The sequence below is a fragment of the Kogia breviceps genome, chromosome 4, assembly GCF_026419965.1.
Source record: "Kogia breviceps isolate mKogBre1 chromosome 4, mKogBre1 haplotype 1, whole genome shotgun sequence".
NCBI lineage: Eukaryota > Metazoa > Chordata > Mammalia > Artiodactyla > Physeteridae > Kogia > Kogia breviceps.
The window spans coordinates 29,220,688-29,246,554 of record NC_081313.1 but is presented as its reverse complement, the minus strand read 5'-3'; the positions used below and the strand labels follow the sequence as shown (position 1 = coordinate 29,246,554).

Here is a 25,867-nt window from a genome sequence, read left to right as displayed (position 1 = left end):
TTTTTTCCCCACCGCTATGTATTACTCTGTGCGCTTTGACTTCATTCACTGCTAATGTGACACAGTGCTTCTTGGTAAATGTAAACTCTTCAGATAATTTTGAGTTAATATTTTTGATGCTCCATATGTATTTATATTCATGGCCCTAGTAAATCATATTACCTGAACTGCTGAACTAGAAAGAGGAATTGTTTATTTCAAATGTAATTTATTCTTGTTAACATTAAAAATAACCATGAAGGATTAGTGTACTGTAAGTCAATAAGAAGGCTTACATAAGTTTTCTACATCAAGGAAGGTATAAAGAGTATTTTTTTTAAGTGTCATGGGCTTTATTTTATGATAAAATTTTTGGAAAATTACTGACTAAGGAGGAGCTAAAAGGAAAATATAGAAAAGAATGTTTTAAGTGTTAATTTGAATATTTTATACGATAGCAAAGGCATGGATTATAAATAATTTTGTTCTCCCATTTTAAAAAATCAAACATCAACAGTTAAAAATTTTTTCAAAACTTGGGATCCTGAAAAGACTGTTGAAGAGATCTATCTGAACAGTACACAGCTTTTTATACCAGAAGATTATGAATTCACTGGGAGTAGGGATTATGAGTTCTGATTTGTACCTTCTCCCAATGAATACTTGAAAACTGGCATAGCTAGAGAAGAAATTGCCTATTATGATAATAAATAATAGTTTTACTCTGCTGAAACAACATTCTTAGGGAGACTGTGTGTGTGTTGGGAGGGTGATGTATGGATAGTTGAAGTAAGTAGGACAGTATTTGAGAAACAGGTTTTTACAAACCGTTTTTTAAAATATTTATTTTTTAATTTTTTAAAAAATTTATTTTTGGCTGCGTTGGGTCTTTGTTGCAGTGTGCGGGCTTCTCACTGCGGTGGCTTCTCGTTGCGGAGCATGGGCTCTAGGTGCACAGGCTTCAGTAGTTGTGGCACACGGGCTCAGTAGTTGTGGCTTGCGGGCTCTAGAGCTTAGGCTCAGTAGTTGTGACACACGGGCTTAGTTGCTCCACGGCATGTGGGATCTTCCCGGACCAGGGCTTGAACCCGTGTACCCTGCATTGGCAGGTGGATTCTTAACCACTGTGCCACCAGGGAAGTCCAAAACATCATTTCTTGATGAAATGATTCTTCACAAAATCATTCTATTAGGTTGGCCAAAAAGTGCCTTTGGTTTTTAAGTAAAAATAATTAAAGACACATTTTTCATTTTCACCAAGAACTTTTTATCTTTTTGAGCCAAGAACTGTTCCAGGTGCCTTTTACAGTCTCCCAGGAAAGGAAATTTTTTCCATTAAGAGAATTTTGTAAAGACAAATGGAAATCCGAAGGTGCAATGTCTGGTGAATACAGCAGGTGAATCAGAACTTCCCAGCCATGCTGTAACAGTTTTTGTCTGGTCATCAAAGAGACATGAAGTCTTGAGTTATTCTGATGGAAGATTATGCGTTTTCTGTTGACTAATTCTGGATGCTTTTCGAGTGCTGCTTTCAGTTGGTCTAATTGGGAGCAGTACTTGTTGGAATTAATCATTTGGTTTTCTGGAAGGAGCTCCTCATAGAGGACTCCCTTCCAATCCCACCATATACACAACATCACCTTTGGATGAAGAACGGCCTTTGGTGTGGTTGCCGGTGGTTCGTTTCCCCCACGATCTCTTCTGTTCCATATTGTTGTACAGTATCCACTTTTCATCACCTGTCACAGTTTGTTTTAAAAACGGAATGTTTTCATTACATTTCTGTAGAAAATTGCGTGTGGAGATAGGGTCTATAAGGTTTCTTTTCACATACGAGGAACCGAAATGTCAAAGCGATGAACGTAAGCAAGCTGGTGCAAATGAGTTTCAACACTTGATTTGGATATTTTGAGTATGTCGGCTATCTCTCGTGCCGTATAACATTCATTGTTTTCAATTAATGTCTCGATTTGATCACTGTCACCTTCAACTGGGCTACCCGACCATGGAGCATCGTCCAGTGAGAAATCTCCAGCACGAAACTTCGCAAAACACTTTTGACACATTCGATCAGTCACAGCACGTTCTCCATACGCTGTGCAAATGTTTTTTTGCATTTCAGTTGCGCTTTTACCTATCTTGAAATAATAAAGCCTAATATGCCGAAAATACTGCTTCTTTTCTTCCATCTTCAATATAAAAATGGCTACACAAAAATTAACCAATTTTGATGTCTTTTTTTAAATGCATGGTAGTATGACAGCTCGCATGCAATCTAACAAAATTGTTTCAAATGACATTAAAGACAACTAAGTGCTACTAGAGCCATCTTATGGAAGAAACCGAACAAACCTTTTGGACAGCCCAATATTAATCTTTTTTTTTTTTTTTTTTTTTTTTTTTTTTTTTTTTTTTTGCGGTATGCGGGCCTCTCACTGTTGTGGCCTCTCCCGTTGCGGAGCACAGGCTCCGGACGCGCAGGCTCAGCGGCCATGGCTCACGGGCTTAGTTGCTCCGCGGCATGTGGGATCTTCCCGGACCAGGGCACGAACCCGTGTCTCCTGCATCGGCAGGCGGATTCTCAACCACTGCGCCACCAGGGAAGCCCCCAATATTAATCTTTTAAGTATTTCCATTAGTCTTTTAAATGGGTTGTGGATTATCCACTTTACATGAGTAAATAGTTTTGAGTAAAAATACATTTTAAAAGCCAATGTAATATACACCAATATGTATAAAATAGATAACCAGTAAGAACCTGCTGTATAAAAAATAAAAATTTTTAAAAAGCTAATGTAAATGACTATGGCCAGTTTTTGTTTAAAAGACAATATAAATGCATGGTAATGGTTGGGATATGATACATTCCAGTGTGCCTATTAATTTTAAAATGTATGGCTATGGAAAAAGCCTGCCTTACTGTCTCTCATCACAGACACTGCCATCTGAAGACCTGAAAATATAGTGATCTTAATGCTCAAATGTGCAAGGTAGATATTTTGATATTTGGCTTAAAGAATACCAAAATATCAGCGTTTTGATATTTAGATGCACTAAAAAGTAAAAATAAATATTAAAGAAAAGAAAGCCATAAAATAAGTTTAATATAGGCTTTAGTGCTTCAACCTGTATTATAAGGAGCTAACCTCTTGGTGAAGAGAGCTTTTTGACTTCCTGGGACATTTGGCCAGGTGGGGATGGGAGAGAGGAGGTTGCCTTTTTGTTTATTCCGAGCTTAGTGTATCCAGTGGAAAGGTGTTTCTTTCTAGTTTTCCTGGACTACTTAGTGCCTTTCCTCATGCTCTGTACCTCCCCCGTCCTCTACATTGTACATCGTTAGTCAGTGTTGGATTGTAATTGAGTTCACCATGATAGAAGGGACATAAGTCATGTTACCCAGAAATAAACATTTTGCATTTGGCCAGACTTTACATATCTTGGGAACTAGCGGCTAGGGTATAGGAGAAAAGTCAAGGGCCACAGGCAGATGTTAATATCATAAAAAGAATGACAGCCAGATGTTATGTGCGTCTTGAAGGAAGACTAATACTACCTATCAAATATCTCCTTGCTAAAACAAAAAACATTGATAGGCAAAGCCTCTATATCAGGGTCTCTCAACACTGACACTTGAGGTTTTGGATCAGGTAATTCTTTATTGTGGGGAGCTGTCCTAGATATTGTAGGATGGATAGCAGCATCCTTGGTATACAACTGCTAGATGCCAGCAGTGCCCCTCTACTTGTGACAACCAAAACTGTTTTCAGATGTTACCAAATGTCTCTCGGGTAGCAAAATCACTCTTGGTTAGGAGCTTTTTGCTGCTAGATCTAACTACCAGTTTATGGAAATAGGGGACAGATTAACCTGTTAAACATTATTCCAGGGACTGATCACATCTGCAAAATCCAGAATGTGGAATACTAGACAAACAACCTAGTTTCTTCAGTAAATAAATTGTAAGGATAATAAAGAAGGGGAACCCTAAGACTAAGAGACTTAAGGAAATGTCAGTGTCAACCAAATGCAATGTATGGACCATGTTTGGAGCCTGATCAAAACAAACCCATGTAAGAAAACACTTCCAACAGCTAGGGAACTTTCAACACCATCTTGATATTTAATGTTTCAGAATTAATTCAGGAGGTTATCTTTTAGAGGTAGATACTGAACTATTTATGAAGTCAGAGTTCTGGGTTTTGCATCAAAATAATCAGTGAGCCTGTGTATGGTATGTGTGGGGTGGGGGAGATATAGATGGATGAGATGATGGATGAATTGAGATTGGCCATGAGTTAATGACCTTTGAAAGTGGATAATGAGGTTCATCATCTTCTCTATCTTTTGCATTTGACATTTTTTATATAAGCTGATCAAGTCTGTATTTAAAAAGTGCTACTAGCTGACTTTAAATCTCAAATGTTTTATAAACACGTTAATACTTTGAGAGGTACTTTAACCATAACAAGCCTGTATATTCAGCCCCTTGTCAAAGAATTATAAACATTTTAATTTGACAACACATGAAGTAGATGGGGCAAAAAGGGACCATGTTAGGGCTTATTTTTTCTTTTAAAAAACGGAACTTTTGTTTGTTTTTAGTTTTTTGGCTGTGTTGGGTCTTCTTTGCTGTGCGCAGGCTTTCTCTAGTTGCGGCGAGTGGGGGCTACTCTTCGTTGCGGTGTGCGGGCTTCTCATCGTGGTGGCTTCTGTTGTTGCGGAGCACGGGCTCTAGGTGCGCCGGCTCAGTAGGTGTGGCTCGCGGACTCTAGAGCACAGGCTCAGTAGTTGTGGCGCACGGGCTTATTTGCTCCGCGGCATGTGGGATCTTCCCGGATCAGGGCTCGAACCTGTGTCCCCTGCATTGGCAAGCAGAGTCTTAACCACTGCGCCACCAGGGAAGCCCTAGGGCTTGTTTTAAAGTGCCTTATTCAGAGGGTTGAGACAAATCCCACACCACAGCAAATGTTCATTTTAACCAGAGTACTTAAGAAAGAAGAAAGGAATACAACTTAGCTGAAGTATTCATTTTTATAAAAATGTGTTTTATTTTAAAACAAGTCTATAAAAGTAGAAATCCCATACAAAAATACAGATTACTCTGACATGTTAGCAAAGTAGCTTACGGCTGGACTTGAGTTTGGAAGTACTGTATGTCTGAGGGCATCCGGAAGTCAGGCCAACCGGATCCTACCTCCAGCCCTTGTCACTAATCTGTAAACAATAATTTCAAGTAGTATTTAGCACTTTTTAACTACTATGGAATTGAAACCTGATCATTTCCTGTATAACACTACTTTATAATGTTCTTTCTTCCTTAGGTCTGAGCAGATAAGGGCACTTCATACCATTGTTTCTAACATTTGAAAAATCTGATTTAGAAAAAGCCATGTTAATAGAAATGATGAGTTTGGGCTTTTTGTTCCATTTTGAACATGTGAGGAGGTCATCAATTTAAATAAGAGATTAGTGTTTTTTAAAGTAGAATTTAATCCTTTTGCTTCCATGTATCATTTAAAAACAATTCACTGATGCCATCAAAAGGTTCAACACCTGAGCCTTAACTTTTATGCAGGTGCCAGCTATGCTCACCGCTCGGAAACTGTGTGGAATATACATGTGCTTCTGCTGTGTATTTCTGACTGAAAGGAACATGCGGTTCTTCTTAGGGAACTCTAGGTCCAGTAACCTTATAAAATGGGTTGTTTCAATCACTGTGGGAGGCCATTAAAAAAAAAAAAGGATAATTTAAAATACTTGATTCCAGAGTAATATAAAACTAACTCAAGAACCTCAGAGATAAAGGAAAACAACAGGTAACCTCAGTTCAGCATTCCATCCATTTTAAGAATTAGAGACTGACTGGTTCCTACCACCTTTCTAAAACAAAGCATGTCACTTTAAAAGCTAAAGAACCTATGTTAACATAATTTGATCATAAAGTCAGAAGTCCACAATTAAATTTCCTCAGCTAATTTAGAATGCTGGGAACACAGTACGTAAAGGAGACTTCATTAATGTGCATTAGAGGATCCCCCAGGTTAACCTGTCATAGAAAATTGCCTCTTGAGCCTGTAAATTCTAACTAATTCTATACCTCTGGTTGGCCGGTTGTTTATTTAGGTTTTAAGGTGAATGACCTGGGGCTATTCGTTTCCATATACCTAATTGCAAATCTAAAGGCAAAGCTGAAATGTGTATTTTTCTTTCTATCTTCAGCAGACTGCCGCAAATCTATGATTCTCATTTTGTTCAGCTTACAATACAAATAGCTTATTATTTTTTGCAACCTACGTCTTATAAAGCAGTACTGAAAAATTAAATAGAAGAAAGTTCAGTTGCCATATAGGCTATGAAAATGATTTGCTGGTGGTGATTTTTAAGCTTGATTCTAAATAGATTTAATAAGAAGGGCACTTGGAAGAGGTGGCTCAAAGTTTGCTCTTTAAGGTATCTTGAAATTATAGGCTCACTCTCCTAAAATTTCGAAAGGCATACAGCTTAGGCTCTTAAGGATATAGCAGTGATAAAAGCTTTCATAGTCATTTTTCAAAAGCAACACTTCATAGTTTTCTCTCTCCAACGGTTCTCTAATATACTTGTAGAATGAAGGCAAGAGAAAACCAAGAATAAAAATAGCTGAGCTCTCCACAACTGGGCTTCCTGCCTACTTTCCCTGTTCAAAGAAAAGAGGAGACACCATCCTGGAATAGATACTTCATAGACAACTGGGCTTCTGCAGTGTCAGTCGGCATCTGATGCCCCATATCTCCTGGTTCTTTTTGTTGCCTGTGGTTGGCCTGGCGATGGTGGTGAAAGGGGAACAATTAATTTGTAGATGAGGAAGGGCTTCCTTTAATAGTTGAAGGGTACTGTCTGGCACGATTCCAAAGACTTGTAGTGTTTTTAGTGTGGGAATTTCTCCAAGTTCACTGGAAAGGAAGAGAGAGACTTTCAGAGTAGCAGTATCTATGGTAACTGTTCCCCTAGAGTAACATGACCCACTTTTTACAATTTGTATTATATTTTATAAAATGCAAACTGAAGACATAATTTGCAATTAGTGATTTGAGAAAATTGTAAAGGTGAATCAAACCACAAGGCACAGTCCGTAGCTTGGGCAACACAGCGTAAGGAAACACACAAGTGTATTTTGTTCAATTTCTAATAACTGGAAAACTCCAAGGTTTATTTAAAGTCCAACCATACTTTCTTCCTTTCTCCATTCTTGGTTTAGACTGAAAAGTGTCACCGTGTTGTGAGGAGAAGCCAGCAAGCTAGTGGTGGTAAAAGTAAATGTTTTACTGTGGCATCAGATGGAGTCACCAAAGGTTACATGCAACTTAAGGATACGGATTTGACCTTTATTTGAACTAGGCTCGCCCTCCCGAAAGGAGCTGTGAGCAGAGCCGATAACTTCTAAATAATGGTTAATACTCAACAAGTCCATTACATGTGATGAAACCTAACTGACTTCACGACGATATTTTAAGGTTATGTGTCGGGTGCAGATAGAGACAGTAGACATCTTACTTCTCCACATATTACCATTTTTTTTTCTGTCATATGTATCGCAGTCCTCTTCCTAGGTATTTCACATTAAGTGAAACACAACTCTGTCAAGAGTGAAATTCTGTTCCACAAAAAAGGGAGCCTGTTTTCCCAAAGTAAATACTCTTTGGTAATGATTCTTTTTTTTTAACCCAGGTCTGTGTGCTTAGAAATTCATCTCTCTGATCTGTATGTGCTCCAGGTTGGGACACACAGTACAAAGTCTCAGGAAAGGGAATATTTAGTTTGGAGTTTCAACAAAATCCCACTGCAGACCGATGAGCACATTAATCACCTAGAATTAGAAGCATCCTTTATATTTTCATATTGCTAATAATTACTTAAAAAAATAAACCTTCCTGATAATAATTGTCACCTTGCCTCCAATCTTTCTTCCTTTCAGCTTAGTGTATATACCAATGACCAAGGCATCTTCGTAAAGCCTAGCTCAGACTACGTCCTTCCCATGCTCAAAAATCTTTTATACCTCCCTCATGTTTACAGAACTCAAACCATTCTGTTGGCCTTAGGCCCTTCACTGCTAAACCTGCTCTCCCACTCTTCCCACTCCCCCTCTAAGTATATTTATTCTACATTCAGGAAAGTGTTTTAAACCCCATAGGTGTTTATACACATTAGCTGAAAACAAGAGGAAGGGTAATTTAGAAAATAAAAGTACTATCCAAGTAAAATAAATATGCTTGGTGTTCCTAAGGGGGCAGTAAGAACCAGAGGTCACAACAGACGGAAAAGAAAGTCAGCGAGAACAAACTGTTGCTGTTTGTAAAGTAAGCTAATCTCTGGAACAAAAGAGGAGTGCATCGGGCTTCCCTGGCGGCACAGTGGTTAGGAATCTGCCTGCCAAGGCAGGGGATGCGGGTTCGAGCCCTGGTCCGGGAAGATCCCACATGCCGCGGAGCAACTAAGCCCGTGCACCACAACTACTGAGCCTGCGCTCTAGAGCCCGTGAGCCACAACTACTGAGCCCACATGCCACAACTACTGAAGCCTGTGCGCCTAGAGCCCGTGCTCCGCAACAAGAGAAGCCACCGCAATGAGAAGCCTGCATAACACAACCAAGAATAGCCCCTGCTCACCGCAAGTAGAGAAAACCCACATGCAGCAACGAAGACCCAATGCAGCCAAAAATAAAATAAATAAACTTATTTTAAAAAAAAGAAAAAAAAAAACAGGAGTGTAAAGAAAGGTCAGTATACATAGGTGTTTATACTTATTATCACTGATGATAGCAATCCTGCCCCAAACTTAAATCCCTCTTATGTGAAATCTGAGTATGAGAACTTTGTCATAGCCATGAGAATTTGGGTTCTGCGATCTCCAGATTAGCCAAATTGTAAGATATTCTGCAGTGGATAGTATTTAAAAGAAGAAACTATAGGTGGGAGTGAGGAGGGATGGCAGATGATAAAAGAGGAAATGTTCTTGCAACAGCACTTTAAAAGAGCTTGGTGAGGAAGGAAATTACACCAGACACTTAGAAGAAGACACTCAGGTGTTTACATGTGAGTAAGAAGTGAGTGGTGTAAGATGGGATGGTGGACGAATGATCATTCCCAAGTCAAAAAACCAGAAAGTCTCTAAAATTTTAAGGAGAACAAAAAACAAACAACAACAAGCCTCTTGTATGTGTATCACCTACAACACAGCAGAACACATATGCAAGTATCTTTTCGAAACTACAAGGTAAGAGACTGAAAAGCCAACGAAGGGAGAGTAAATAGGTATGCATAGTTTAAGAGCCATGATTTCTAACTTAAGAAGTAGAAACTACAAGGTAAGAGACTGAAAAGCCAACGAAGGGAGAGTAAATAGGTATGCATAGTTTAAGAGCCATGATTTCTAACTTAAGAAGTATAAAATGACACTGATGTCTTAAAATGTCTCTAGTTAGTAAACAAAAGGTATTTATAAACGCTTTCACAGGTTCACTGCTTACCTCCTCTACATAATCCCATTTTTCTTATAAAATCTTAAATTCCTCAACTACAAATTCTCCTACAGGAGTTATTATTTAGTCTCTCGTAATCTCAGATCACTTTACTATCTCCAGCTTGAATATCTTACTTGAATGAGAAATACAGAATAATTAGAAGGACTTTTGGATATAAGGAAATCAGACCAATTAAGGAGTAAGGGAATAAATAAAATGAGGGTATGTCCTGCAGACAAAAATCCTACAGTTTCCCAAGTATTTTAAAGCATTATCATTACAGAAGAAACATACTCTAATTTTATTTTCCCACTTCTGAGATAAGAAATGAAAATTCTTTAGCACAAATGACTTTCTGGAAATTACTGTTGAGGATCCTAGAATTCTTACTATGCATTTCACGGACATCAGCCACCAGTATGACTGAAATTGGAGGGCAAGACATTTTATCTGGAGAAACTTTTAAGGATAGGGTACTAGCAAACTCACCTTAATGGATTGACAAGGTAAACCAGTATACTATCTATGGAATGTCTAAAGAAACATACCCTTTTACCTTAAAGTTCAAGGACTGCATCTTTCTTCTGTCTGTTCTCACTCTATCCTGGTGGTCTGGCTTGTCACTAAACTCCTGATGCCCCTGTTTCCCTTATTTCGAGACAATATTTAGACAAATCAGTTACAACAATTCTGTGAGGGTTCACACCTAGGTCTGTGACTTCAGGACCAAGCTCTGAACCATCAATTCACACTGCTGCAGATACTACTATGCAAGCATTATCATCTCACTGGATAAAAATATGTGAAGGCTCACAGCCTCCCCTTAGCCTCTGCTCTAGAGAGGAGAGGCTAAGAGAAAGCATTTGGGTATTCACTGCTTAGCTCTTTCTCTCTGGAGAGAAAGAACAAAAGTAAGACACGTGGATAGATTCTCTTGAGAAAAGCAACCAAAAAAGAATGATCACTGCACTCCAGGGCGCTGCACAGGCAATGAAGCTGAAGCCTAGATGGCAAGCATGGGAAAGAATGGTTGACAGAGAAACCTTTTTGGGTGGACACTGCAGGCTCCTAGGAGTTCTGGATGCTAGAAAATTCAAGTGGCAGGAGATTTTAATAAGAGTTCCATGCATATGAATTGAGACCCCAACATCTGAGAGCCCTGAAACTAAATACTAGCATTCCTTTTAGGCAGTGCTTTCCCAAATGAGATATCCGCTCAGACCCTGAGCCCAAGATTAATTACAGTGATTTATTAAAAAAATGTAATTACCAGATTCCCTAATTCTTCTAGTTAACTCTATGTAGCTGAAGTATCTGATTTATTAAGTCCTTTTTTTAAAAAAAAGTTATTTTTAAAAAATTGGAGTATAGTTGATTTACAATGTTGTGTTGGTGTAGAGCAAAGTGACTCAGTTATATATATGTATACATATATTCTTTTTCAGATTCTTTTCCATTATAGGTTATTACAAGATATTGAATATAGTTCCCTGTGCTATATTACAAGATACTGAATGTAGGTCCTTGTTGTTTATCTATTTTATATATAGTGGTGTGTATCTGTTAATCCCAAACTCCTGATTTATCTCTCCCCCCTGCTGCCCTTTCCCCTTTGATAACCATAAATTTGTTTTCAATGTCTGTGAGTCTATTTCTGTTCTGTAGATAAGATCACTTGTATCATTTTTTTAGATTCCACATATAAGTGATATCACATGATATCTTCCTTTTTCTGTCTGATTTACTTTACTTAGTATGATAATCTTTAGGTCCATCCATGTTGCTGCAAATAGCATTATTTCATTCATTTTTATGGCTGAGTAATATTCCATTGTATGTATATGTGTGTGTGTATATATATATATATATATATATATATATATATCACATCTTCTTTATCCATTCATCTGTTGATGGACATTTAAGTTGCTTCCATGTCTTGGCTACTGTAAACAGTGCTGCTATATTCATTAATTCTTGAAACTAACTTACAAGATCCAAACCAGTAATTTGAGGACTACATAAATTCTGTGTTCAAATTCACCACCTTTCTTTGGTAGGAACCAGAAGCTTGATTACCTTCATATGGAGAGTGAGTTTAAATGAGGTCAGCAGACTAATTCAGGGCATACTGGTTGGAACGAGAAAGAAGGGCACCAGGCCAAATCCAAGATACTTACTTCTTGAGGTTTTTAATAAAGCTGCTATACATTTATATTTGAACCAGGGAAGAATTTTCCAGCCCTCTGAAATATAGGAAAACGTCTTAAAACTACAGAGATGATGTTATTTCTAGGATGACTCAGGTATAGCACTTCTTAAAAGGAAGATGGACCCGATTCTGGTTTTGTTTGCACTGCCTTGATTTTGTGGAAGATGCTGAGCAGGGACAAAATTAATCCCTGTAACAGCTACCAGATTAGACACAGTCTACTTTGCACGTGTCCAGGAGACCTGGAATGCAGACCCAGCTCAGCCAGCAACTCACTATTCAGCTTTGGGTAAGTTACTTTACTCTTCTGGATCTCAATCTCCCCCCTTTTCAAAGAGAGCATCATTCTTAACAATACTTACTACTTTAATTGTTTATATTTTTTCCATTCCTTGACCATCCAGGACAGACGCCAGTAGAAGATTACAGAATTTTTCCTCTAAACTCAGATGAAGGTTTTTGGAATCAACTCTAGTAGACTTGAAGTTTCGGAAACACACACACACACACGCACACACACTGGGTCTGCCTACCCCATCATATAATCTGAGCTTCCTGGGAGTAAAGGCTATCTTCTCCCGCTTTTGTAAGTTCTTCACAAGTACTAGTACAGTATTCTAATATTTAAACTCACTCACAGCTAAATAAATGTTTAGTAAACTACCTCACTCCACTCAACTTTACTAGACATTTTAAGCAAAAAATTTTGCCTTGGTTTTTCTATTTTGCTAGTCTTTCCTAACCAGTGTGTGGTACACTAATTTGATGTTTAAGTAAGTTTTAAACATCTGCTGTTAATAATGAATTTTACCACCAAGTGACATCTCTTTTGGTCCCTGCCCTCTGCTTCCTTTAGAAAACAAAAGTACTTACAGTAAAGTTTCAGGTATTATGTCATAGCACCGACTGAGTGATAGGTGTTGGAGGTAGTTGAGCTGGAAAAATTCCGGAAAGCAGTCACTTTTCAGCATGACACTATCGCTGTAACAGAAGGAAAAATTCAAAATCTCGCCATCAATCCCAGATAGAGAAGACAGGAATAGTCTATTGTTCAGTTCCTTCAATTCAACATATTAAGATCCTTTCTTCATTCAGTGAGCCATCATGAATTTTCATTTTAAAAAAATTTTTTTGTCTTAAATAAAAACATACCTTAAGTCTAGGTGGACAAGACTGGGACATCTTCCAACTAAGGTAGAGACATCTAGAAAAAAAATGATGGTCACTATCAAATGAGGAATCAGACAAGGATTCCTGCTGTCAATACTTCATTTCACATTGTGCTGGAAATTCAGAATGGTGCAATTAGAGTCCCTCACTATTAGAGACAAAAAACAAAATTATCAGCTTGGCACATAAGACTTTCTACCTGGAAAATCCAAGAGAATCATCTGAAAAACTACTGGAAATAGACAGTAAGAGAACTAACTGTGTAAAATGACTGGAAAACAAACTCCTTAGCTTATCTATGTGTCAGCAATAGCTGGCTGGAAATAGAGAAAAACAAGTCCTATTCACAATAGCAAAAAGCAAAACCAAACAGCACAATATATAAACAAACAACATATCATAAAGGTAGCACTCAAAATCAGTGGGGGAGATCATGGATTATTAAAAAATAATATGGCCACCACAACTGGAAAAAACTTACTTCTCCAGCTCAAATAAAATATCCAAATAAATTCCACATATGTTAAAAACTTCCAAATACAAAAATGAATAATTATTCATTGCATCTTGGGATAGGTAAGGAGTTTCTAAACATAAAGTAAAACATAAAGGGAACACTGATAATTTACTACATAATTTTTTTTAAATTTTTATTTATTTATTTTGGTTATGCTGGGTCTTCATTGAAGCACATGGGCTCCTCTAGTTGCAGCGTGCAGGCTCTACAGCACGCAGGCTCAGTAGCTGCAGCACACGGGCTTAGTTGCAGCGTGTGGGATCTTGGTTCCCTGACCAGGGATCAAACCTGGCCCCCTGCATTGCAAGTGCAGAGTCTTAACCACTGGACCACAAGGGAAGTCCCCTGCTACATACATTTTTTGAAAACTCTACCATGTTAAAGCAAAACAGAACATAAGCAGAATTAAAGATGTATTAGAAAACTGAGAAAAAATGTTTGCAACAGAGTTAATGGTCATTATATACAGAGTATTAAAAAATAAATGGGCAAAGAACATAAACAGATACTTTGCAAAATATAGACATAATAAAAATGGAGCAAGAAATGCAAAATAAAATTTGCTTTTCTGCCATCAAATGAAAAACAAATCCTATTATAATGCCCAGAATTGATGAACTATAATAAAGTAAGTCCCTCCATATACTAAAAGTGGATATTTAATTTTATGCAGCCTTTTAGAAGGCCCGATTTTTTTTTTAAAGTGAACTGATCTCTTTTTTAAAAAAGTGTGCAGGGCATTACACATTTAGCTCTATGGCTCAGTAATTCCACTTTTAGAAAAATAATTAGAGATATGCATTAAGATATTCATTGTAGTGACAGTTACAAAAGCCCCTCCCCTGATTACTTTAATAGGTTAACCTTCATCCAACCTACGGAACACAATGTTAATAGCAGGTATTAAAAAGCTTTTTAATAACATTTTGTGACAGGAAAAAATACTCAGGATATGTTGTATAGTGAAAACAAAACAACATATATAATGCATTATAATCTCAATTTAGTTAAAACACACAAACTCATATTTACACACAAACACACACAGAAAGAAAGGGGGTTGGGGGTTGGAAGGCTGGAAGAAAATAATCCAAATGTTAACTACAGTCACCAATGATGGTAGGATCAGAGATAACTTTTCAGAATTTGGAAGAAAGGTCACATGCGGTACTTTGTAATCAGAAAATGAGTCAGTGTTATTTACTTTGAAAATAGACAAATTTTATTAATGTTTGAGGGTTTTGTTTTTTGTTTTTTCCCCTTCTCACAGCTACATCTTCAGTCCCATCCCCTCCCCTGAATCCTAGACTTGCATTTTCAACACAGCCAACACGCCCACTGGGCTATGTGATAAGCATCTCAAATTTATGCCTAAAACCAAACGCTTGATTTCTCCTCTCAATCCTCTCCTTCCCTAAAGTCTTCCCCATCTTAGTAAGTGGGAACTTCACCAATCCAGTTGCTGTAGCCAAAACCCTGGGAGTCGTACTTGACTGTTTCCTCATATCCCACATCCAATCTGTTACCAAATCCTATTAGGTCGGCTTTCAAACTGTGTCTGAAATCGGATCACTTCTTACTTCCTCAAATGTTACCACCCTAGTCTCCAGCAGCCTTTTCCCAGCACAGCACCAGAAGGAGACTTCAAAGGTGAGTCAGATCATTTCACTCCTGCTGAAGACACTCCAATGGCTTCCCATCTTACTCAGGAAAAAAATGGAAACAGAGCTTTTGCCTCGGTTTAAAGAGCACCCCCCAGCTATCTCAGCTCCTACCACTGTCCTCCTTGCCTCCCCCATCACTGGCTCCCATACCAAGAGGAAAAAACCTCACACATTAATAAAGTTTGTCCATTTTTAAAAATAAATAACATTTATGGATTCATTTTCTGATTACAAAGTAGCATGTGTGACTTTCCTCCAAAGGCACTTGCTGGTCCTTAGTTCTAGAATGTTCTTTCCTTACATATCTACACGGCTCACTCCTTCACTCCTTCAGGTCTGTGCTCAAGTGTCACTTCCTCAGGGAGGGCTTCTCTTTGATCCATCTGAAAAGAGCCCCCTACCCGCTACATTCCACCTGAGCACTCTGCTTTAAATTCTTCCTCCTTGCATTTTCACCTCCTTTTATCACATTTAATTCCTTGTTGATTGTCTGGCTTCCCCACCAGAATGGAAGCTTCACAAGGATGACTTTCTCTGTTCCGTTCAAGGCCACGCCTCCCAAGCCTGAAGAGGGCTTTATGCATTATAGGGGCTCAATAAATTGGAATAAATTTGTCTCATTAGTCACTAAAAAATGAAGAAGTGCACAGCACAATTTTAAGTGACCCATCATCTCCCCAGCCAGCCAGCCACCTACAAAATCCACAACCAGATACCATCTTATTTCGCCACCACCTGGGAAAGAACGAAACCTTGGGGGATAAAACTGGTCAGTCTCTGTCTCCAGCCCTTGTTGAAGCCACGGTCTTCCCTTGGTGGGAAGAGTTAGTAAACAGCAGTCCCTGCCAAGATTCTTCTTTACTGTCTCCTTCATTTCACTTGGGATCTTAGAAACCACCTAATCTAACCTGTCATTTTAAAAGAGAGACAATTTTAGCTAGAGAAGTCCAAGTAAATCCAAGACCAAAAGCTAGGTCCTCCAAACCTCATTCAGTGCCCATCTGGGTAGAGAAGGAAAACATCAACAGGCAACCATTACTGATCTCTCATTATGTGCCAAGAACAATTCAACATCCAGTACACGTATTAACCCATTTATTCCTTACTCGAAGAGGTGGGTTCTGTTATCTCCATTTTATTGATGAGGAAATGGAGGAACAGAAAGGTTAAGCGACTTGCTCAAGGCTCCCCAGTAAATGGCAGAGTGGGTACTTGACCCCAGGAGGTCTGGCACCGGTCTTGGAACTAAAATACAAAATCTGCATTACCATCTAAACGATGAAATAGTGTGTGCCACTACTAAAGACATCCATTTAAAAATCTTTGACTCCCATTGTATAATTAAGGAAACTAACACCTCAACTTCTACTCCGCGTCTTTGTCCTTGCCCTGAATGTGTCTAGCAAGCCGGATTTTACTACCTATTATTCCTGCCAAAACTCAGTAAAAAGGCGATTTGTTCTTTTTCGGAGGAACAAAGAAAAGGGTTTTAAGCCAAACTTGGACACAATTTACAGCAGTCTGCCTACAGCAGAGCTTCTCGACCTTGTACCCAGAGCCTTGGTTCATTACAACAAAACTCTCAATAAAGAAGTGGGAAATTCAGATACGGGCAGAAATGTACATAGGGCACTGTCTTCTCTTGGGGATGAAGAGGGAAGAACCAGGGGTGGGTTTCAATGTGAAGAGGATGCTCACTGGTGGGAGTTTAAAATCCTTGGAAGGCAACTTGGTAAGAACTATCCAAAACCTGAGAACGGAACCTAATCCCGGAGCTGGCAATGCCACTTAGAAATGCACTCAAAGGTTCACTTCTGTCCGTACCAAAGTTGTTTATAAAAGGAAAAAACTGGGGCTTCCCTGGTGGCGCAGTGGTTGAGAGTCCACCTGCCGATGCAGGGGACACGGGTTCGTGCCCCGGTCCGGGAAGATCCCACATGCCGCGGAGCGGCTGGGCCCGTGAGCCATGGCTGCTGAGCCTGCGCGTCCAGAGCCTGTGCTCTGCAACGGGAGAGGCCACAACAGTGAGAGGCCCACGTACCACAAAAAAAAAAAAAAAAAAAAAGGAAAAAACTGCAAAGATTCTAAACATTCATTACAACGAGATTAACTGAATAAGCTATGAATGAATCAACACAAATATATTTGATGGAATATCACACAGCCACTGAAAATGACATTTGTGTAGCTACTAAAATAGGGTTACCTGAAATAAAAATGTGTTACAAAGAATTCCATACACCATGTCCCGTTAAAAAAAAAACTTTTTAACAGGAAAAAAGACTGGCAAAATGTTAGCGGGATTATTGATTTGTTTTTGTGTTTTTACATGTTTTGGGTATATTTGAGAATGACTATATAATACTATAACCAGACTTAAAATTGTGTTTAAAGGGAAAAAATGTAGCACAGAACATTTTTCTGTTAGACACATGCTGCAAATGTTTGGTTCAAATCTTTTAAAGTATATTAAAAACTATAATAAATAAAAACACTTCTACTCAGATAAGCTGACACCACCATCAAGACCCGAGGGTAGGGCTGAGGTATGTGGCTGGCTTAACTAGGCTTTGTGCAGCCCACAGCCCGAGATCACGAAGGGAACTGTTAAAATGCTAAGTGAAATAAGTCAGACAGAGAAAGATAACTACCGTATGCTATCACTTATATGAGGAATCTAAAAACTACAACAAACTAGTGAATATAACAAAAAAGAGGCAGACTCACAGATATGGAGAACAAACTAGTGGTTACCAGTGGGGAGAAGGAGGGTTGAGGGGCAATCCAGGGGTAGGGTATGAAGAGGTACAAACTGTTAGGTATAAAATAAGCTACAAGGATATATTGTACAACATGGGGAACATAGACAATATTTTATAATAACTGTAAAAGTAGTATAACCTTTAAAAATTGTGAATCACTCTATTGTACACCTGTAACTTATATAATATTATATATCAATTACACTTTAATTAAAAAAAAAAACCTTGCTTCCCTGGTGGCACAGTGGTTGAGAGTCTGCCTGCCGACACAGGGGACACGGGTTTGTGCCCTGGTCCGGGAAGATCCCACATGCCGCAGAGCGGCTGGGCCCGTGAGCCATGGCTGCTGAGCCTGCGCGTCCGGAGCCTGTGCTCCACAACGGGAGAGGCCACAACAGTGAGAGACCCGCATACCGCAAAAAAAAAACAAACAAAAAAAAACACCTTGCCATTTGCAAAAACTTATTTTTGCAAATTAAGATTCTGTCAATATTAGACATATTAGACAAGTAAGACAAAGCATAACCGAACGTTGAGGCTTATAAAGACTTTAACTGTCACACATTACCTGATTTCAAATGTCTGTGTTTGTCTAAAACACCTCATTGTCTTCTTAGACTGAATTGAGAGGAGTTAGTTATAAATATGAAAGAGGGTTTATAAACAGGGTTTTTCAACTTTGGCGCTTCTGACATTTAGGATCAGATTCTTTTTGGTGTGTTATTCTGCTGTCCTGTGCGTTCTTCACCAGCATTCCTGGCTTCTACCCACTAGATGCCAGTAACACCCCTGCAGCCGTGAGTATAAAAAATGTCTCCAGACTTCGCCAAATGTCCCCTTGCAGGCAAAATGATCCCCAGTTGAGAACCACAGCTTAATACTGATCAAACGCTGCACCGATCGATTTTTATGTTGGGGTTTTACCTAACAATTTAGTTAATGAAAAGAACTTCTGCTTAAACATAAATTGCTTTAAAGGATAAAGGTTTCCACTTTCAGATTCTGGATTCCAACCCTGCTACTCACTAGCTGTTGGCATTTACCTGACCCTCTGATCAGCCAGCTGCTACCTCATCTGAAAAACAGGAATAGGAACACATGCACTGGAATAAATGAGACAACTTATGGAGGACCATACCTAGGAGATGCTCGAGAAATCAAACCTGCTGTTATTGTTGTGGCTGCTGTGGTTAAGGGGCCGGCAGCCCAGAAGGTCTTACCCGATCTCTGCAGATTCTTTCGGTACCCACTGAGATTCAGCTGGGTAACAGTCTCTGACACGTGTGCGACAGCCACCTGCACATGCTTTTCAGTGAATTCATAGCACCAGGAGAGGTTCAGTTCATCCAATCTGCACACAAGAGGGGTGATAAGGAAAGCATGAAACCGTTACCCAGAATGAGTTCTCGACGTAGCACCGCCAAAAGCTGCAAACCAAGAATATACAAAGCTGTCGATTCCTTACCATTTTCTGCACAGAACCTCTGCCTCTAAGCAGCTACATTCGCTCACCTGAAACTGCTTTCTCCCATCTTGTTCCAGCGTGTTTCAGAAACTTGCCAGGGGATGTGAGCCAAGGACTTAGTGAATGCTGCCCCCTTCTGGAAGAGGAGGGAAGCACTCTCCTCTCCTGCTCAAACCTCATTGCAGGGCTAGATGGAAAAATTCTAGTCTCTATGCTTTCTCAATCACCTGGGTTGTTAGCAAACTACACAGTATGAGCAAGAGCCCGAGATGCTTTAAAAAACTGCTGGATTGTACCGGGGATTCCTAATAAAGAGATGCTGACATTACAAAAATCCACTTTACCTTATTGGGCCTCTGCTAACTGAGGAAATGAGGGCTTCGGAGAAAGAGTCCAACCATTAAACTATACACCCCACTCCTGGCACTGCTGAGAAAATGTAGGGCTACCATTTTATCTCGTTGATAACATTCTTATCCAAAGGCAATCTACTTTCAACAGATCATTAATTAGAAATAAGTACAATGCTATTAGCACAGAGACCAAGGCATATTAAAAAGGACACAGACACAGACACACACACAAAGTACTGGGTACTCTGTGAACCATGTCTCCCCTCACTTATTAATTTCTATAACTCTGTAACCTTATTTATATACTGACATTACTACATAATATAAAAGATGTTTTTAATGGAATCACCCAAATTCATGGTGTATTTTGCAATAACAAATTTAATCCAAACTGTTAAGTTAGGTCTACAGATATTATAGGGAAAAACACCTGACTGTACAGTCAGGTATAAACAGATACTGTTTGTACATATTGTTGATAAACACACTACTACATTTTCCGTATTTTAATAGTCACAGAAAAAAACGGGATCAGTACACAAGTATCCCTTGGAAACTTAATTGATTTGGCTTCTGAGTTTGGATGGAAAGTATGGAGGGCAAAAGGCATTGCATTATCCAAATCAAGAGCTTGGAGAGTTAGGAACAGCTTAAAAATTTTCCTTGATTCTATTCTGATGTGAAAGATAATTGTATATTTGAAACAACAGTTCTATAATCAAAATCTCAAATCTCTCCTACCTGCAACAGCTGCTCAGCAAAGTCTTCAGGGCAGATTCAGAGAATCCAGAACACCCAGAAAGGTTTAATCGCACTAAATTTGTGTTCTGAGCAAGATTACTGGAGAAAGAAGACAAAGTCATATGAACACCAACAAGACACTCTTACTCAATCAACAAGCATGAGGCTGAGACAGTTAAAAGCACACGGGCCTCTGAGTCAGAAATGAGTTTAAATTCACATCTTACTATCTGGATGACACCAAGCAGGACGTTTTGCCTTAGTTTATCATCTGTGAAATGGCAAGATCAGTACCTTTTTGGTAAGGTTGTTAAAATTAAATGAGATAATGTAATAAAGGCCTTAGCAGTGCCTGGCACAGAGAGTAAGTCCACAACAAACACGGATCAATGTACTTTTAAAAAAAAACCAAAACAACCCAGCAATGAAATAAACATTTTTCCATTTCACCCACAATTGGTAAAACTTCCACTTATAAAGTCACTAGGTTCTTTCAATCTTGCCCTCTCCTCTACATTCCCAAAGGCCTCATGTTAGTGAAATAGTGATTAAGAGTGAGAGTTCTGGAATCATACTATATTGCCAGGTTCAAATCTTGGTTCTGCCACCTAACTGTGTGACCTTGGACAAGTTATTCAGCCTCTCTGTTCCTCAGTTTCCACATCTGTAAAAAGGGAACAATAAGAACATATTTCATGGGGTTGCTGGGAGGATTAAATCAGAATACCTCTAAATAATCTAGTATCTGGCACATGGTACGTGCTCAATAAATGTTAGCTGCTATTGTTATCATTATTCTATTTTTTCCCATCAGGCGTCATCATTTCTTGCCTGAATGAATACAACAGTATCTTAACTAATCTAGTTTATGTCTGACTGACCCTCTGAGATGCTCAGTGAGTTAATTTTCTAAAATTCAACTCTGACATGTTCCTTCCGTCCTCAGAACCACTCTCCTCTCTTCACCACGCTATCCTCTTTACAGCGCACAGCAGAATCCAGACTTCTTCCAGCGTGGCAGGGGCCCACTCCACAATGATCTGGTCCCCGACCACCCTCACCTGTCACCTCCCTCACTGAGCCCCACGCTCCGGCAATTCCCGACCACTTCAGAGTTTAGACCCAACCAGACTGCTTCCTTCCCCGTATCATGGGGAGAACTCCTACCTACATATTTTCAATACTCAGCTTAAGAGTCACTTCCTCTGAGAAGGCTGCCTTCTCGAAATTTAATTAGGTCTCTGTGTGTTGCTACATATTCGCCAACGCACCTAACAAACACACAGCACTGTAATTACCTGTTTCTCCCATGAATGAGGGAGGGACCAGGCCTCGATTCATCCCTTTATGTCTAGAACCTAGCACGAGCCCTGGCAATATACTTAGCACGCAAACTTTGGTTGCCTAGGTGAATCCTGGCAAGTTTTGCGGAAGCTGGAACACTGCGCTGGATATTTTCTGAGTCCATCTGGATATGGACAGGACACCCCAGGTACACTCAGGAAACAAAATTAACAAAACAACTGCCTTTGTGACACGCTCCTGGCTGCCACTCACTTGACAATGGGATCCGAAAGCCGTAGGCCTTCTAGGCTGAGATTCTGCAACTTGGAGCAGTGAGACAGAAGGCCGTGGAGGGTAGACACATCGATCACCGAGTTCGACAGGTCCATGTGCTGTACACGAAAAGGGCTGAACACAGAAGGAATAAAAAAAAAAGAGGTTCCACAAGGTGGCTCACGCCAGCAAATCCAGATCACATCCGACCCCTTTCTCCTCCCCACCTGGGCACTCCATCACAGACAAGACCCTAAATACACATTTCAAATATTAGCTCTAGTTTTGGTCATAATATAAGTTGCTACTAGCTAATTCCCAACCCTCGTTTGTTTTAAAATTCAAGAGCATTTTTGCCAAGTCCAGATGTTGTGCCAATATAGTCCCATGTAGAAAATTAATTAATGGGCATTGTGAGAAGGAGCTGGATGTGGATGACAAAAAGTTTATGCCTATGATGACTCCCAGCAAGGGTGAGTGGGAGAAGTACCAGAACGGAAGATTGTGGACGGTAAGTTGTAAAGGGAGGCTAATATCGTGGTTTTGGGTACGACTATGCTAATATTAAGGTACTTGGAGGAAATCCAGGTGTGGAGATTTTTAGGTAATTAGAAATAAGAGTTTGTTTGAAAGAGAGGGCTGGGCTAGAGATGAGACTGTGAGAGTCTTGGCATAAACACGGGTGTACAGGACACAGCTAATCCGAAGAGAGTGTGTGGATCAGGAAGAGAAGGCAGCCAGGCACAGACCCTAGAGGAACACACCCAAGCACGCACGTGAAGGAGACCACGAAGGAAGAGCCGCAGGAGAAGGACAAACACCCGTGGGAGAGGAGTGTCGCCATACGACCACGGCGAGAAGGCAAAAAGGCCTCGAGGTGGGATGCGTGTTTCATCCTCAGCTCTGCTTATTTTTCTGTTCAGTACCTAGTTCTTCCACTCAAGTGTGGGATGGCACTGAACCACATTGCAAAACTATCAGTAATATTTTCTCAGAACCGTCTACAAAACACTCCAAGAGGGCCTTTTTTTTCCTGGATGCAAATTTGTCCACGATAGGATCAGAAACTCAAGAGTGACAAAACCTGAAAGGATGCCTCACATTTTTTCTTGATCACAAGTGGGCAGTGGGGAAATAGCTAGGCTGCCTTGCATCTGTTGGTGAGGGCTCTGCCTGGCTCCTGTGTCACGGGACTCCGGACACCCATCTACTGAGGACCCCAAGTGCATCTAAGACCCTCGGAAGAGCCCAAGAGCAACCCTGAGTTAAAATGGAAATGATGTCACTGAAACCTGTGCCATGTTTCAACACAAAGGCTACACGGCAAAATGTGCAACTAACTCTCCATTATGCACAGATGACCTATCATAGGGCATACAGCTGAATACAGGAAAAAAGATATTTTGATCTGTTTTCCATCCCAAGATTTTCCAGGGATTTTCCTTTCTTACCTGAAACGTTCAACAAACGGTTGGTCCATAAACGATCGTGGGCAGCGGAAGGCAACCACCCCTCGAGACAGCAGCCGACCAACCACATCTGGGTGGAGGTTTCTGCCCGTGAGGTCTAAGGTTTGCCAGAGAGACTCGTCAAACCTGGAAAAGAGGAGGTGCTGTGTTTGGTAAGCCGAGGCACTGGTTACTGGAGGCCCTCAACACCGTTACTAACGTGAGGACACAGCCACTAAATCGCCTTGAAGCAAATTCCGAAGGCATCTTTGTTTTTGACTATACAGTTACCTATGATATTTTAAAGGCATTATTGAATAGCTCTTGGTCCTATCACAGATAAGCTTTTATCTTCCTCTTTACATGGATTTCCAATTTAGCTGGTTCAATGCTATCAGGTGCAATGCAATAATCTAGAACCAAAGAATACAATTGCAGGATTCAAATCAACTCGATAACTTTAAAAATGATTATTCAAATCACTCAACTGATTATCAAATGAGTAGATAGGTTCAAAATGGCCCAAATGATCCCACTTGCCATTTTTGTGAAGCAGGAACAGGCTACCTCTATGACCCTAACGAACGTGTAAATGTAACTAAAAGAAGGAAAGTTTTTACAACTTTATTATGAGACATAGTTGTCAGATATCTATTAGGAAAAAGTCATAGTTCAGCTCTGTTTTACAATACCTTAAAAGCTTAAAATATATATATACGCACGAAAATATAGGTATAGGGCTTCCCTGGTGGCGTAGTGGTTGAGAGTCCGCCTGCCGATGCAGGAGACACGGGTTCGTGCCCCGGTCCCGGAAGATCCCACGTGCCGCAGAGTGGCTGGGCCCGTGAGCCATGGCCGCCGGGCCTGCGCGTCCGGAGCCTGTGCTCCGCAACGGGAGAGGCCACAACAGTGAGAGGCCCGCATACCAAAAAAAAAAAAAAAAAAAATATATATATATATATATATATATATGTATAGGTATATACATATGAACTAATGGGAAGGAAAAACGTAAAAATATTATTTAGATTCTAGATGGTGTTTCTGAAGCAAAAAAGAGGTGCCAAAATGTCCGAAACAACACAATAAAGCTTTAATACCCAGAGATTAGTTCAATTTAACAAAAAAGAAAACATGAGATCAAGCCCATGAGGAGGCATTTTAAATATCTACGAGAATTTTACTGTTTAATACTGGTCGCAGACCCCTGGCTAGAGCTTCGAAATAATTCTACACAAATTGTCAACATGTTTTTCAACCTCTATTATTAAGAAGGCAGGACCGCAGTGCCTGGCATATAACAAGTGCTGAATAAATGTCAGTTATAACTTTTATGACAGTTGAAATGAAGATTAATAGACTCTGCAGGGAGAGGAAAGCTGGCGGAAAAAGAAAATCAAGATGGGGTCACTTGAGCGGGGATAAGTTAAAGTCAACCACCATTTACCTGCTCCAGTATTTCAGGTGTGCAGACCTCTCTGTGGCTCTTCTAAGCAGATACAGTCAGCCCTCCCTATCCACGGGTTCCGCATTCGCGGACTCAAGCACTCAAGCGACCACGCATCCCCGGATACAGAGACAGACTGTCCTATGCCATTTTATATAAGGGACTTGAGCATCCGTGGATTTTGGTATTCACAGGAGGTCCTGGACCCAATACCCAACGGATACCAAGGGACGACTGTAGCCCACTCCTGTAAAAACCTAGAGTGTCTTATTACCAGCACACCCGTGAATGGAAGGGTAAGGGCTCCTGCTGTCTCACAACGAGAGTCCTAGATATGTGGAGGGAGAAGAGAGACAGATGGCCTTTAAGCACAAAGCAAAGCACGGCCAGAGGTTAATGGGTAGGAGAAAAGGTGAAGATGGAAAGGCAGTCATCCCCCCCCCACCCCGGCTTCTGGCCCATTACAGCGTCCACACTTGAAAAGTGCTGCCCCGAACCAACAAAAACCCCAACAACTGTCGGCTGCCCCCACTGAAATGTTCCTACGAGCTGAGCATTGCCCTGGCATCTTTATACCGCATCCTCACAGCGGTGCTGTCCTGAAGGTACCATCACCCCCATTTTATATATGGGGGGGAACTGAAGCTCAGAAGTGTCAAGAACCTCACTCAGGTCCCCCAGAGCCTAAGCGGCAGAGGCTGGCTTCCCACTCAGGTCTAATGCCAGAGCCTTGAGTTCTCTCTCGCTGCACTCACTGCCCAGCCCAGCCGGCAGGGGAGCAGCAGCTCTGCCTTCGCGCACGCCCATCACTGCCCTCACTCTCGGTACGTTGCCCAATAAACATGGGCTACACCGGATACAGGGAAAGGAGGTTTTCAGAAATGGGGTAAGTCACTTCCGGTAGCTCCCTCCCTTCACTCTGAAATAAGACACTGATTTTTTTTTTTTTTTTTTTTTTTGTGATATGCGGGCCTCTCACTGTTGTGGCCTCTCCCGTTGCGAAGCACAGGCTCCGGACGCGCAGGCTCAGCGGCCATGGCTCACGGGCCC

General features: G+C 40.3%; 1 protein-coding gene and 1 non-coding gene across 6 annotated transcripts in view; both read right to left on the bottom strand.

Moving 5' to 3' along the window:
* SKP2 (S-phase kinase associated protein 2) overlaps positions 1 to 25,867 on the bottom strand; it is a 70,420-nt gene that overhangs the window by 32,118 nt on the left and 12,435 nt on the right. For 4 of the 5 annotated variants that reach the window (XM_067030876.1, XM_059060126.2, XM_067030877.1 and 1 more), the window contains exons 4-9: positions 23,374 to 23,517; positions 21,923 to 22,057; positions 20,366 to 20,464; positions 19,027 to 19,157; positions 12,846 to 12,897; positions 12,567 to 12,674 (exon numbers count right to left, since the gene is read on the bottom strand). In XM_067030876.1, the coding sequence (XP_066886977.1) occupies positions 12,567 to 12,674; positions 12,846 to 12,897; positions 19,027 to 19,157; positions 20,366 to 20,464; positions 21,923 to 22,057; positions 23,374 to 23,517 (669 nt within the window). Of the gene's footprint in view, positions 1 to 5,007; positions 6,912 to 12,566; positions 12,675 to 12,845; positions 12,898 to 19,026; positions 19,158 to 20,365; positions 20,465 to 21,922; positions 22,058 to 23,373; positions 23,518 to 25,867 lie in introns of those variants that run through there. The other variant, XM_059060125.2, reaches the window with a different exon arrangement.
* Positions 13,648 to 13,719, bottom strand: TRNAA-UGC (transfer RNA alanine (anticodon UGC)). The gene has a single exon. It is a non-coding gene; the product is annotated as a tRNA-Ala (tRNA).